The sequence below is a fragment of the Ambystoma mexicanum genome, chromosome 1p, assembly GCF_040938575.1.
Source record: "Ambystoma mexicanum isolate Mex_15411 chromosome 1p, UKY_AmexF1_1, whole genome shotgun sequence".
In the NCBI taxonomy this organism is placed as follows: Eukaryota; Metazoa; Chordata; class Amphibia; order Caudata; family Ambystomatidae; genus Ambystoma; species Ambystoma mexicanum.
The window spans coordinates 1008873252-1008888466 of NC_090921.1; the positions used below are offsets into that span (position 1 = coordinate 1008873252).

At 44.1% G+C, this 15215-nt stretch overlaps 1 protein-coding gene across 1 annotated transcript in view; it reads right to left on the reverse strand.

Annotated features, from left to right (window-relative positions):
- LOC138583112 (C-type lectin domain family 18 member A-like) overlaps positions 1-15215 on the reverse strand; it is a 346135-nt gene that overhangs the window by 41595 nt on the left and 289325 nt on the right. Inside the window, exons 9-10 of the mRNA XM_069655073.1 lie at positions 6465-6594; positions 5105-5201 (exon numbers count right to left, since the gene is read on the reverse strand). Coding sequence (XP_069511174.1) covers positions 5105-5201; positions 6465-6594 — 227 coding nt within the window. The remainder of the gene's footprint in view (positions 1-5104; positions 5202-6464; positions 6595-15215) is intronic.

A 15215-nucleotide genomic window follows, 5' to 3' on the forward strand; every position in this document is an offset into this window, starting at 1 on the left:
AGAAAGGAAACTATACCAATCGCATTTTAAAGTGAAACATGTATGTTGATGGTTGTCTACTCTTATAGGATGACAGAAAAACCTGGAGGTAAAACAGCCCATTTAGTGCCCAACTCGTGATAGGGCCAGCCCTTAAATGCAGCGTTAATACCGTTACTGCCACATTTAAGGGCTACAGTCCAACTCGTGATGAGGCCCAATGTATGGTTCATGGTTACTGTCAGTGCAATATAAGAAGACAATACAGTAAATTCAAATCAAAGCAAAATATATTGCAAGCAGATTATCAAAAACAAGAGACATTCCTGTCACTCGCATCCTAGTCCTAACCTATCAGTTTAGGTGGATGTATTAGGGCTCGACCGAACAGCACTAAAGGAGAGTAATTCCTCAAATGGGTTTGGATAATTGGTTGGCAATAACTAGGCTAATGGTACTTGAGGTGGACGATGATTAAAATATACAAACAAATATCGAAGAAACTAGGGGCAAGGCCCTCAACGCATACAAACCAAGATTACTGCTCACAGTGGGCTCCTGGAAGACCAGGCTCAAGAAATGTGGTGATTTTTCAATAATAATTGGCCTATAAATTGGACTACCTAAATATATTTAGAAGCATCTGTAAAGTTTATTCAGACTTCTTCCCAATCTGAAAACCACACGTCTAAGGAAGCCCCTAAAACATGGGGAAAAACCTATCCTTTTACTGAAACCTGAAGCGTTATCCTACTGTAACTATCATAATATGTTTGATTTAGCCATTAATCGGAAACCTACCTACCAAAATAGCGAAAACAACGATGGTGAGACCATTTTTGAATTAATCCCTTGTAATGTTTCATATGTGATATGTATATTATAGTGTTCTTGATCCATTGCCTTGTAGGGAATATGAACAAAAAAATGGAAGACATGCAAATCAAACAGTAACAGCACCAAAGGAAAAGGGGATGGAGTACACGCCTTGGGGGGTCACTTTAAAAATCTACGACACAAAAGTAAAGATGTTACAATTATGCAAACACTCCTGATACTAGAACAAAGCATTGGGGCAGAAGAAATTAAGACTGACTTTGGAACTGAAAGAGCAGAAATTGTTTTATACACTAAATTGTGGTTTTATATGTTTAGTCTTCTGAGCACGTTGTGCCATTTAGAAACAGAAACACAATTAAACGTGATGGTCTATAGATGTCACTGGATCACATTTTGTAAAATTGACTAGGTAGTGTTTTAGTGAAAATACTGTCTAATCACCACTTGATGGCAGTAGAACCCTACAAAACCAAACAAGCGCCAAGGCCGTGCATGGAAGATATAAGTACTGAAAATCCCAAGAAGAGCAATAAATAACTTATAGTGGAGGGTCTTGGGGTCCTTTCTGAATTGGGCAGGTGCTAATCTAATTTTGACAGGTATGAGGTTCCGCAGCCTTAGGAGTATAGATCAAGAATGCATGTTTCCTGTTTTTCTTAGAGTTTGCATTTTTGATTAGGTCCTAGATTCTTGTGAAGCGCTGGCCAGCAAAGGTGACCTTGTCAGCTAGGGGAAGCATGCAAAGGGATAGTTTTGTAAAGGATGCATACTTGTGGGAGCAGGGTAGTGTGATTAGTGTGGGTGTGATATGGTCAAATTTGCAAAGGCCATTGATGAGGCAAGCTGTGGCATGGAAGATGCTTCTCATTGATGGCAGGGCAAAGGTGTGTAGACCGGTGAGTAATACGTTTCCACGACCAAGTCAGAAAAGACAAGGGGCCTCATTACGACCCAGGCGGTAAGTTACCGCCTGGGCCGTGACTTTACCACCATGGCGTAAACTACGTTTACGCCATGGTGGTTGGCGGACTTACCGCCCCATTCCGACCTTGGCGGGGCGGTAAGTCCCCAATCCCCATTTACCCTTCCCCATTCCCATTTTTGCCCCATAGGGCATAATGGGAGTGGGGAAGGCGTTAATTACGCCACCGTAAATTACGGTGGCGTAATTAACTCCATGGTCCCTTAGCGCCATGGATTTTAACACCTGCTAAAAGCAGGTGTTAAGTCCGCCATGGCGCTAAGGGACCTCGTACTCAGGCGGTAAGGGTCGGCGCTGTTTACGCCGGCGTAAACCCCTTACCGCCTGAGTCGTAATGAGGCCCAAGGACTTGTAATGTGGTACAGAGTTTGTAGGAATGGCTTGATTTTCAGCATTTCGAAGGAGACATGGCTGTTATTGTTGAGTTCCAGGGACTTGGCCCATTGTGTTAAGCCCTCTAGGTTCATGGAGGGCAGCTAAGTCTGGAGGTAGGTGTATTCGGTGGTGTTGGACAGGGTGAGGAATTCGGTTTTAGCGGTGTTGGGATTGAGGTATGTGCCGGACATCCAGGTTTGAATCAGGGTGGGGCAGACCTTGACCTGGTGGATATCCTTGAGTTTGAGGTATCATATACATATTGGTGGATGTGAATTTTGTGGCTGTGAAGGAGAGACCCCAGGGGCCCTATGCAGAGGTTGAAGATCAGGGGTGAGAGGATCGATCCTTGTGAGAGTCCATTGGTGACAGCTGTGGTGCTGATCTGGAGGTATCCATCTGAACAAACTAATGGTGATCTAGGTATGAGGCCAACTGCACTCTCTCTATCTTCTTTGTCCTTAATGCGCCCTCTTTCCGCATTTGCTATCCGCTTACACTCCCTGCACGAAACTCTCTCTAACTCTTTCTCACTATGCACATGCATGCTCTCTCTTTATTGACCCCCTTACTCACAGTTTCACATTGTGTTTGCTTCTCCATTTCTCTCACCCCCTTCTCTTTATCTTACATGTTATTTGTGTCTGCCTTTTTCTCCTCTCCCTCCTTTCTGTTTACCCTCTCAACCATGCTCTCTACTCTTCTCCCTGCCCTTCTCTCTTGCTTGTCATTCTCTTCTCTCTTTCTCTCATTTTCCTTTCCAACTTTCTTTCTCGCCTAACTTCCCTCTTCTCTTCTGTCTGCAGCACTCTGTTACTTCTCAACATCCTTTCTATATTGTCTCTAATTTCTATTACTTCCTCTCCTTCACATCCCTTCATTCCTACTTTACCTCTCCATACTCTGTAATCTTGGCTCCTTTGTTGCTTCTCTCTCCTCTTTACAGCTCCCCATACATTCTCTCATTCTTATTTCTCCCTCGCCCCATGCATGTCCCTAGAATCTTAACCTGTCATACCACCCCTCTTATTTTTCTTTGTCTCTTCTTCTGTTTTCCTTCACCTATCGTCCTTTGTTCCTTTGAATGGGTTTGTTCTGACAGCTGTTTCTTTACTTCTGAGGAAGAGCTTACAAAAAGACTAAAAGAGCTGAAATGCAGCCGTAAGCAACATAACACATTTGTGTATAGGCACCTTATAAATACTCAATTAAAAAAACATCAGGTTTTGCAGACAAAACCTGTGTGGTTGGCAACCTTAGGTTGGTCCACATCAGTGAGGTTCGTTGTCCAAGTTCAACTCTAACTGGCAGTCATTTTTAAGTCTGTCTAGAGAGAGTGTCACTACTCTCCCTGAGCATGTGGTAGTATATCGTGCAGGGACCCTGGCATACATCAGATGGTCTGTTATGCGGAGAGTGACTCTCATTGGGCCATTGCATCTTGTTGTTGGCTTTGTCTAGGCCTCTTGTTGCCACCCTGCTGTCCAGATCTTTTGCATCAAAAAGACCTTAAAATACCGAAGGAGAGACTTAATGTATGATTGTAAAAATATGAATAAACATTTCTTTAAGAATTAGGCCAGACTCATGGAAATAGATAATATAGTATTCCAGTGGTTTTGGTGCTTTTATAATAAAAGGTTTATGTTTATTAACACTTGCCAAATTGTGTTTAGGGTTCGGTACGGGAGGGAAGGGAATCAACTGGTCTGCAATTGTAGTCATGTTTCTTTTTTCAAGAATAGCCCTCTTTGTATTTGAAATGTTGAGTTTTTACCTTTAGATTCGGTCTTTAGAAATTAAAATGTTGCCTTTGTTTGAATTAACCTACCATGTACACATCACCTGCTGGCACAAACTACATTGTACCTCCCTGTCGTCGAACAGTCCCACATACCAACAGTCAGGTCCGTTTCCCGTGTACAGAAACAGAATACCGTGAAATTATCAAAAAAAATGACCTACTAAGCAATGACAGCATTTTTTTTAATCTAATTTTTAATAATGCAGGGAGAGAACCCCAAACCCCTCCCCCCTCTTCCCCCTATTTTAACCTACCCCCTTACCCCACCCCCCATCTATTTTTATAAAAATGAACAAAATGAATTCGACCACAAAATTTCTGTCATTTCTCATTAGGTATTTTTGTATTCAATAATTTCTGCAGATACCTATAGAAACATCACTTCTAAGCACAAAGAGAGAGGGAGAGGAAGAAGGAGAGAGAGAAGGAGAGTTGAAGTCAGCGTATGAAGGGGCGAAAGATGAGAGCATTAGAGAGCAAGGAAGGAACAGGATTTCAATGTACAGCGTGAAGGGCTCCGAGAGCAGTGGGAAACATGTGGGGCGCTGTAAATGCAGTATGGAAGCATTTGGGAATAGTCTAGGCACCGTGTGAGTGCTGTGACGTAACTCTGAACCAAAAGGTATCCGTCAGCATGAATCGCTGTCAAAAGAGGGGGAAAGAGAGTCGAGCAAAGGCGGTACCTCTTTTTTGACAGGGGGCTGTTGTAGGTGAGGAAACGCCCCATGAGAGAAGATCAACACATGGAGACTGATTCTAGTTGTCACTTTTGTTACTAACATCACAAAAGTATCTGATTATTATTCAACATCTTATGTTTGTTCCCTCAGTGGCATTTTGTATGCTTCTTTCAATACGCGATGCAAGGAATGTTTTTCTTTATATATGACAGGCTTGTTTTTTTTATTGATTTTAATCCTTATGTGAAGTGTATATTAATTAAAATATGTTTTTCTAATTGAACCTGGTGTACGGCTGTATAAACAATTGTTGACAGCTTGTGTGTGCCCTATGGGCTTTAATCACTGACCACCTTGTGTGTTTGGAAGTAGGGTAGCTGGTTGTGGAACCTGTTGTTCTTTTTCTCTCTCAAAAGAACCTGATGTAGTGAAGATCTCACTTACCCCTGGTTGTCAGGTTGTCCAAATGCAAAGCTGGAGAAGGAATGCTGCTCCCCAGTGTCCCAGCGGAAGGAGTCCTTGGATGTTTTATAAGTCAGACCTGAAAGAAGAGAACAAGCACAAGATTGAATGGGTCTTAATGGACGCTCGGAGGTCAGCTTCCACAATGGCTTGCCTTCCGAATGTTATGTGGACCGGGAGCACGGGTTCATATGCTTGCTTTGGGGCTCGTCTCATCTCTGAAAATGCACTTTAATTCTGAGCAAACATTTTTTTTAAAAATGATGACCTCAATCAAAGCCTTGCTATTGAATCTTAATCCTCCAAGCCCCACTAGTTGCCACACTGTGCCTGGTGCTGACCGGGCATGGACCTCTAGGAATCGCATGGCCCATGTAAATGCCCTGTTGGGTTGTAGTTGGGCAAAACTGCAGGGGTGGATTGTTGGCTGGACTTACAAGCGAAAACGGGAAGTGGGTGGGAGTGACAAGTCTGGTGAAGGGACGGGGAGGATAAGAAAGGCCAAGGAGCTGAAACATATTGTTTTAATGTTCACCTATTGTCACTGCTAGAGGGAGCTCATGCCTTGAGATATATAGTGGGCCTACTGTGTTAATGAAAACCTAAAAAAACAAAACATTCTAGTGATATGGATTATAATCAATTACAATCAAATATACCACATAATATTTTAACACTTTGGAAATGTCTTTCTTTACGCACTTTGGCCCGTGTACACGAGCTTTCACACTCATAATAAATGTACCGTATCATTGCATTATACATCCAGTACAGTACTAGCTTTTGACAAATATTATTTTTGGGAGGCACCAATCAAAGACATGAAGAGATATGTGGATTTTACGTGCATGTTTTTTTTCACCAGTTGTATGTAAATGGGTTTTGATTTCTTTTTGCTTTTCTCGACATGCATAGAAAAATAAATTGATAGAAATATGGAAAATGAAACGTTCTCCAGTGTTGAATAAACGATGACCTACACTTGAATGGTGTTAACTCAGTGCATTTCTTCTAGCTCACATGCCCACTGCACACGAGTATAAAGGCGAAGATATGGGACGCTCAGAGCACCCTGTCTACTACTAACCTTCAATGTGGTGCTTCAGGCACAGCAGACACAGAGTGCTTCATCCCAGCCACCTTTCCTGAAGTCTCACTCCTAAACTCTTTGGTGCAGAAACCAATGCCCTCCACCGCTCGCGCTGCCAATTCAGCCCAATCCTGAACAGAAACGCCCCCGCTACCTAATGCCATTGAGCAACACTCAGTTACAATGACCTGCCATGCCAACCAAGTTCCTTCACTATCTCCACCACTCCACGTGCCTCTCCATTTCACTCACCAATCCAAAAGTTTCTTGTTTCGAAGTCCACGTCTGTAACCTCATTGGTGGCTTCTAAGCGTCCAAGGTAAAATGCCAAAATGTCTTGTACCTTTTGATTTTTTATCTGAGCCAATGTACCTCCCTTATCCTGTGAATGGGGAAAGAAGCATGCGAAAGTCATCAGTCCCGCCATCACCCATTGAAACAGCGTGGCGCAGCTTGATTTCTTTAAATGTTCTTTTTATTTGTAAAGCAAGACTGGCAACAGCTGGCCAAGAATGACCACAAACCCCCCTCACGACGCTCTCCCACCCGTGCCAGATCATCTACAACAGCACATTTCAAGAAAGGTCCAGCAGGGATGGACTGGGAACCAAAATAGGCCCAGGAAATAATGTTCAAAGTGGCCTCATATTACACATTTTCAGAAAGCCCAACCCTTTTCCTATAAGAAAAATCCAAAATAAAATAGGTTATCACACAAAAACGGTCCAGAGTACAGAGGCCTACCAGGAAATCTCCAGAGTTCCCCATAGGCCAGCCCACCCCTGGTCTGGAGCACAAGAATTCCTATGCTCCTTATAATAGGAGAAATAATGACACAAACATTTCAAAATAAAATGCTTTTGTGCATTGGGATCTTCAGAGGATTACAATGGTGTGAGCACCCTTCTTAAGCAAGACCTTGAGAAAAGCATGCATGCGGCTTTGGGGGGGGAAATCTGGGTTTCCCCTGTGTTGTCGGAGAAAACCACCTGTGGCGTCGCGTGCGCTCCTCCAATCAGATGAATTCATACCGCTTGCTATTGTTATTTATACGTCAGTGGGAAAAACACTGCATCAGGACAAGCATGAATGAACCGTCATGACATGCTTATGAAAGTCCTCTGGTGTGCAGTCAAAATATCGAAAAAAAAATGTCGAAAGACAAAAAAGTCGAAAAAAAAGCCCCAAAAAAAAAAGTTGAATTATTTTTTTTTTAATTTATATTTATTTTTTGGCTCTCGTATGTACAAAAAATAAAAGGTAAAAAAAAATCAAAAAAGAGGGGTTGGGGGGAACCCCCCCCATTTCGAATAAAAAAAATGCGACTTTTTTTCCAACCTTTTTGTTTTCTCGATATTTTGACTTTCGACCTTTTGTTTTTCAATGTTTTGACTATGAACCAAGTCCTCTGTGTTCATTCGTATTTTTGCCACCTGCACGTTCATGTTACTTGTCATACATTTCAAACTCCCTCACAATGTCATTTGGCAGCAAAGGTTAAGGAAACTCTAAAAACAACTCAAAGGAAACATGAGATAAAAAATCCCTGCTGACTTTGCAGCAACAGCATCACAGGCTTTTCAGAAAGGTCAAAGGGCATAACGTAAACAGCTATATAACGCACAAACACACACGCAGCTATCACTGCAGCAGAAGCGGGAGAAATCTTACATTTAGCTGCATATACAATCCTGATACTATTATTATTAGTATTATTTTACTATTATCATCATGTTTAGTGTGGGCTGTTATAAAGCCAAAACTATTGCATTGGAGTACAGATGGGGAGAAATGACATATGAGGAGGGGCACAGGGCATGTAGGGGTTGTTCGGTTATTTGCTCACCAAGTGACTGCCCATGTCTATGCCAATCCCTATGGCCATTCCCACCCAGTTCCTACCCCTCCCTCCCAAAATACCTCCTCATGGGAACTCTTTGAGCTCGCTTTAATCAAGCTTTGCCATCAAACGTTGCACTGGCAGTGCCTGTTAGGGCTTTTTTAAAGCAGTCTTCTGAGAGTTGATGACTTAATTGGGGTTGTAAGTACTACTGGTGTAATACACATTTCTTAACCAGGTTTACCTCAGCCACTCGATTTATAAGCACTAAATATAAGGTCCTTCACTGTAGTCTTGTTAAAAACAAGCATTGGCAAAAATACATGGCCAGATAATAACACCACAGCAGTGACTGGCAAGTGCCTTTCCCATGCCTACTACAAAAGCCCTAACTGTTGGCATGGCCAATGCTTGTTATTATTATTATTCAGTTGCAGCTGGTGAAGTATCAAAGTAGATGGGCGTACATATTTTCTCCGAAATGGCACGAACGAGTGCAGCAAGTGAGTCCAACCAATTTACAGCGATTCCAAGGGAGGGTTGCCTGCGAGAAATGTTTTGAAAATAATGTGTTCAAATGGTGTATTTTTGCAGCACTCATTTCAGAAAGAGTGATTTAAAAAGCCATATTGCTTTGTCTTTTTGCTTGTAAGCACTTTCCTTGTGCTAATGACAGGGAAACTCCAGGGGGGGGGGGCAGTTGAAGGCTGTAGAGAAGCAGTCACGAGGGTCCCCCTCACGGGGTGTGTTGAACCAATCAGACCGTAACACGATATGCCAATAAACGTATGCCTTCTGTTCTATGCAGTGAGTGGGCTGTGGCGGTGCAGCTGTGACCTTTAGTACAGTATATCATTTATTTACGGCTTTAGGGCTTGTGAACTATGAACTCCAATGACCTTTGGGCTTTCGCTTGATATAAAGTGTTACTGAATATATAGATTTGGGAGACTTTGGCTCTTTCCTGGCCTAATTTATGAGCCATTCCCAGAAGCGGATAACATATGGGGCGGTATTTCAGTAACCTTGCACCTAAGTGCAAAAAACATTCCTTCAATGCATGTTTGCACCACAGGAAAGGACTAGGTAAATATGTTTTTGCTGCAAACATGCAGTAAGAGAATATGAAGTTTGGGCTACAGCAATGTTTGCACTAGTGCTTATTGTCATTGCACTGCTGAAAGGTTTCTGTAATATGGCCTCTGAACTACTTTTAGAGCGGCCGCTCCAGCACCTTGTGTATCTTCAAGCTAAACTTCATCTTTAAAGTGTGCCGTGTATCCAATGTCCTACGAATCAAAAGTTCCTTCATGAAGTGATAATGCATCAGCGTCTTGCTGACCTTAGTCGACCCGACAATCGACATGATCGATCTTGCCAAGGCCTCACGCAGCCCAGGCCGGCTTCAGGCACTGCTGACCTGCCGCTGTGCTGCCAATGTGTGCACTGGCACGTGCGGTTCCAATACGGTGTGGTGCCCAGCCCAAGAGGCCCACAGGTGCGGGCCCATCGCTGTTGGGAAGAAAAAAAAAAAGAATTAGCAGCGCCTGTCTCGGTTGGTGGTGGCAGCCGGCACTGCAGGCAGCCAATTCAACACAAACCACCCAGGCCGGTGCAAAATCACACAATTTGCTGTCGTGTGTATCCATCCGCTCCAAAGAGGCCCTGCAGGCCAGAGGCCTACCGGGGATGTCCCGGTTGGGCAGTCCAGCCCTGAGGTCCAGTCACACATTTAAGAGACAGACTCTAGCGTGGGCGGGTATACTGCAGACTTGTGTCATGCACGTGTTGGGTGAGCAGCAGCAGTGCCAGCCTCCCTTCAGCCTCATAGTATGCGCATCGGCAGCAGGGGGCGGGGTGGAGGTGGCAGTGCAGGCTCACCTAGCAGGCAGCATCATATCCCCAGGGCAGCAATCACATACCCATGAAAGATCCCTTGCTGCCTTGGCTCATCACACCTCTTGCACACTGTGCTTATTTTGACTTGAACAGGCATGGCTCTCTGTATGGCGGGAAAGAGAGATGGGGACGAAGACTTGTGAGGACTGCAATGTGCAGGAGCACACTGAGGAGGCTGTGGTAGTAAATTAATCTCACCAGGCCTCTCATCCCGACACCCACTCCCACAAAACTATTTGGACTCCAGGGCATTTGAGCATAACTAATTACACTATGAGCAGTACCGCAATGCGAACCCGGAGAAGGGAATTTAACACTTAGGGAGCAAGGGGAACAGAGCTAATCACACGCGGAGTCTGTGGGACTAAACCAACCATACAGGAAGACTGCACAAAGGAAGTGTGCAACACATGCATGGAGCCTGGGAAATGAAACAAGCGGATAAGGGGTATGGAAAGGGAACTATAAACACAGGGAGCATGCAAAGGAAACTAACTACATAGAGGGCTTGGGAACTAATCCCACATGGGATCCTTAAACAAACCTGGCGGGAAGGTACTGATCACAAAGGAAGTGAAATAAACACTAGTGAGAACGAAAGGAAATAACAGCACGCTTGGAAAAGAGAACTAAGCACCCAGGCAGCCTGGAACTAACACACCAAGACAATGACACCACCACCACCACCATATCTCGGCCCCAACAGATAAACAAAAGCGGGGGTCCTGTTGATAAAAATGAAAATGGAGAGGATTGAAGCTTGCAATATAGGTTAATAGATCTTGACTCCCTTGTCTGAGTGACAACAACTTGTTGTCCAGAGCTTGTCCTTGAGTATGACGGGCAAACAATTTCTCCATCTCATGTTGGAAATTCCCAAAGTTCCAGAGTAAAGGGTCATCTTGATTTACCAAAGGTATAGACTAGTCCGTCGCACTACCTCCTAATTACAAGAGTACAAACGCCACTTTGGCTTGGTCATTAGGAAAGACTCCTGGTCTGCACAAGAAATGAAGGCGACATTGGTTCATAAATACAGCGAACTTGTTTGGGTCGCTGATGAAGTGTTTGGGAGGGGCTAGAGGCACTGCTCCTGAAAGAACCACCTGAACCGGTGTTGATTGTTGTGGTGTGGAAGAATGAGAAGAATGTGTCACTCCAGGCAGTGGAACCTGTCCTGCTTGTGCTTGTAGCATTTGTCTTGCCAATTTGTCAGTTCTTTCTCGAGTTACACTAATATCCCTCCGTAATGCATTGGTTTCCTGTCTTGAAGCATGTACTTCAGCCCGTAATTCCACTAGTAAGAGGGCTAACTGATCTGTTTTTGAAGTTTCCATAACGCAGAGGCAGAGAGTATTAGAGGCTTTGCGTTCTGTTACGCTCACCTGGTCTCTGCGGAGGTGTTGGGGCACGGTTGCAGCCCTCCCTGAACTTGAATCACCCCCTTCAGGCCTCTCCCTCAGTAGAAAAGCTGTGATTGGTGGTACGTGGAGATTCTGCTCCTGTGAATTATGGAAGATAAACTCTGTCCTGCTACTTCTGGCAGGGGTGCGTCGAATGGGATCTAGTTCCTTCACTGATCCCTGATAAGGATAAGTCCAGTCCAGCTGCGACTATGCTTCTTATGATTGGTAAGTCTTTCTTGAGCTCTTGTGATGCTGTTCGTTCTGTTTAATGTCTTTATATGTTGCTCCTATTTATGCCTGCAATAATGTCTCTCTTCTGTTTTCTTCCCTTAGGTGGAAATGCGGCCTCAATGCAGCTGTGAGACGCGAGACGCGGCCGGATGGAAGATGGATGCTATCGCAATGTTCAACAGCAGGTAAGTGATGGTTGAAGGAAAAGCGCGAAGTATGGCAAAGCGCAACCTTAAACTGCCTGTTTTTTCGATGTCTACCCTTGTCTTCTGTTTTTCCTTGCAGGCGCTGCTGTCGACGATGGGAGCATGTCGTGCTGCGGTGCCAAGATGAAGATTTCGGCTTTCCGGAAAGTGTAAAGATGAATACTTGGTTCCTGACCTCAGGCGTCGGTGAGCGTTTCTCTGCTTGCAAGTGCAGAATAACGCGAAGCGTCTGTCTTGAGGAATGGGGCAGCTTATATAGCCGAGATCGTGGGCACCCCCATTAGGGCCGGTTTACCAGCCACACCCTGCCACTCCTGTCACACGTGCGAAGGCAATCCATTAGCAGCCAAACCCAAGAATACACTTGGGGCTGCTTAATGGATGGAATGTTCAAGGTTAATGCATCCTGCTTAATGGATGGAATGTTCAAGGTTAATGCATCTTAAGTGCTATGTCCATAATAAAAGCTTTTTGGTGTTAAATGGATGTTCTTGTTTACTTTTGTTCATGAGCCTGGAGCCAAAGGCGCCAGGACAGTGTCCACCCAGGTCGCCTGTGCATGCGACCCCTGCATGCCTGTGCCCCTGACTTCATGACCATGACAATACCAGCCCAGCAGCCCAAGTTATCAGCCCAAGCGAAGCAAGGGTGGATAACGAGGTCTCCGGACCTTTATCCCCCCATTCCAGCCCCTGTAATGAGGGATGAAGGCCATTAGTACCCTAGGTTCCCAAAGCGGGAACCCGGTGTGCTAAAAAAAGATTTTTCTTCCTACACCGGGACGCCTCTGGCATTCCGGTGTAGGAAGGAAAATCCTTTTCCAAGATGGCCACCATGGAAAGGGAAGGTGGGGTTCCATACAGGGCCCCTCTTCGCTTTCCATGACAGCCTGCAGAAGGTGAAGAGAGAACTCTATGACCATATTACTACGAGCACATTTTTCTTCCCTTTCAAACCTATCCCAATTTCAAACAACTTTACCACAAAGCCGGCCCCAGGTGGACATGGCCACTTTAACCCAATGTGTTGTCTCTTGTGGTCAGACTGTCCAGCTCATGCATGACCTTATTCCATGACCCGGACAATTTGGCCACTGCCCATGGCTACCGGCTATACCTCAGTCACCAAAAAGGTGTATCACAATTTTTTGTATCTACATCATGACACTTGTTCAAAAATAAAACACAGGCACATTTGCAAAACCATGCTTTCAGATCCTTGCCAATTCTCCTTGCACAAGTTTGCTGGAAATCTACCCATTTTTATTTTCTCCAAAAGTGTCAAATATATGCACATACAATAGTCATATAACCTAGCTCCCACTTGACAAAATCCATTCAGATTTTATGAAAACATTTATATCTAGATTTAAAATCTTTTTTCAAACTTTTGTGTAGATTCGTCAAATTGCACGACATTTATATGCCTTTACAATATTTTGGGAACCCCCCCCTCTAATTTTGCCCCCTCTAGACAAAATCCCACCAAACATTGCAAAAACATGTATAGCTAGATCTATAATGTTTTTGCACACCTTTGTGTAGATTCGTCAAATTGCTCCCAATTTATAAGCCTTTAAAATAATTTGGGACCCCCTCTCTAATTTTGCCCCCTCTTTAGAAAATCCCACCAAACTTCGCAAAAGCATTTATACCTAGATCTATTATCAGTTCCACAACTTAAGTGTAGATTCATCAAATGGCACCTCATTAATAAGCCTTTATATTATTTTGGGAACCCCATTTCGCCCCCTCTTGACAGAATCCCACCAGGCTTTGCAGACTCATTCGGAATTAGGTCAAGAATATGAGTGCAAAATATCATGTAGTTTAAGTGGCTCCAAAGTTATAAGCCATCCAAGAACTGCTTTTCACCAACCCTGTAATGCAGAGGCGTCCGCCAACTTCACAGGACTGTTCGCGGACTTTCGTGGCAAAAACACCTGTTTTTTTGCTTCTTGCAGCCATGTCCCATCCCATCCCATCCTCATCACCCTTCACCTCCCCAGAGATTATTTGATAAGTTTGACAAGTGCAATGTTGTGTTTTTTAATATGTTTTTACCGCGATGTCTGCGAATCCAAGATGGCGGCCGTTTCCAAAAATCTGACGCACTTTATGCTTTTCACCATCCAATCAGTGGGCGCATCCGATGTCTGCGGACACCACGTTGCCCTCTAAGCCAATCCGAGTCCAGTTTGCGGACCGAACAGGGAAATGGGTCAGCGGACAGGACACAGATATCACACATTTTTTTAACTTACATTTTACTGGACGGATTTACACAAAATTAACAAAAGCACGCTTTCGGGACCAAGCCGCCGCTCCTGCCGCAAATTGGGCTGTAGGCGTGAGCAAAGTTTTTCTCCATTCACTCTATGGAAAAAAAAGAAATTTTGGGACCCCCCTATAACTTGGCCCCCCCTTGGCGAAACCTCATCAAACTGCATAAAGATTCAGAGCGGGCCATATACTTGTTTTGTAAAAGTTTGGTGAGGATTCGTCCAGGGGGAGCGAAGTTATAAGCTGCCCATAAAGTGCTCTTCCTATGGGTTTAGCAACTTAACCATAACTACACAGCGGCTACCACAGGCCGTGTAATATACATATACATTTATATATATATATTTTTATATATAACAAAAACATTGTTAAAGGGACGTTATGGTTAAGTTGCACTAGCAAAAACCTATGAAATTCTATGGAAAAACATTGTTACAGGGACCTTATGGTAACAGGTAAAACCGAGAAAAAAAAACGAAATTCGACAGTTATGGTAAGCTAAGCAACCATAACTCGCGACACACCGTGCACTGCTAAGACTAACACCAATAACATCAAAAATTACATCACAAATGTCATTGTATCCATTTGCGATACCCCTTACTTTTCCGAATAGTGTTGGCGTATCGTACCAATTATATATGTACATAGTAAATGTTGTGTAGTGTGGCAGTAGGTTCTCTTTTTGTGTTAATAGGGCATGATAAATCTGTGCCACACAGTACTGGCCGAGATGACTATAAATCAGCAATATGGACGTTTCCTAGGGACACTGCACCTGGTTGGCGTATGTGCAATCACACTGCAAGTATCGGTATGACTTCATTAGTTGTCGCATGGCTGCATCTTCGAATGCACTTTTAAGTAGTTGTGGAAGCGCACATTTCCGTTCCACACCTAGACCCATGCATAGGTCATCCACTGTATGCTGGTAACACCGCCCCTGTCGCCAGCACTACGGATTCATGCATTAGGCTATTGCATTTAAAGTACTGCTGCCGCCTTCGTGGGTGGCTCTGTGTCATGATCTCTGCTTCCAAAAGATCAGGACTTGCCCGACTCCCTTGGAAGCAGACCCATAACCCCGGTTCCGAGTGCCAGCCAGTCCCAATTGGGACCTTTTGGACCCTGTCCTGGCG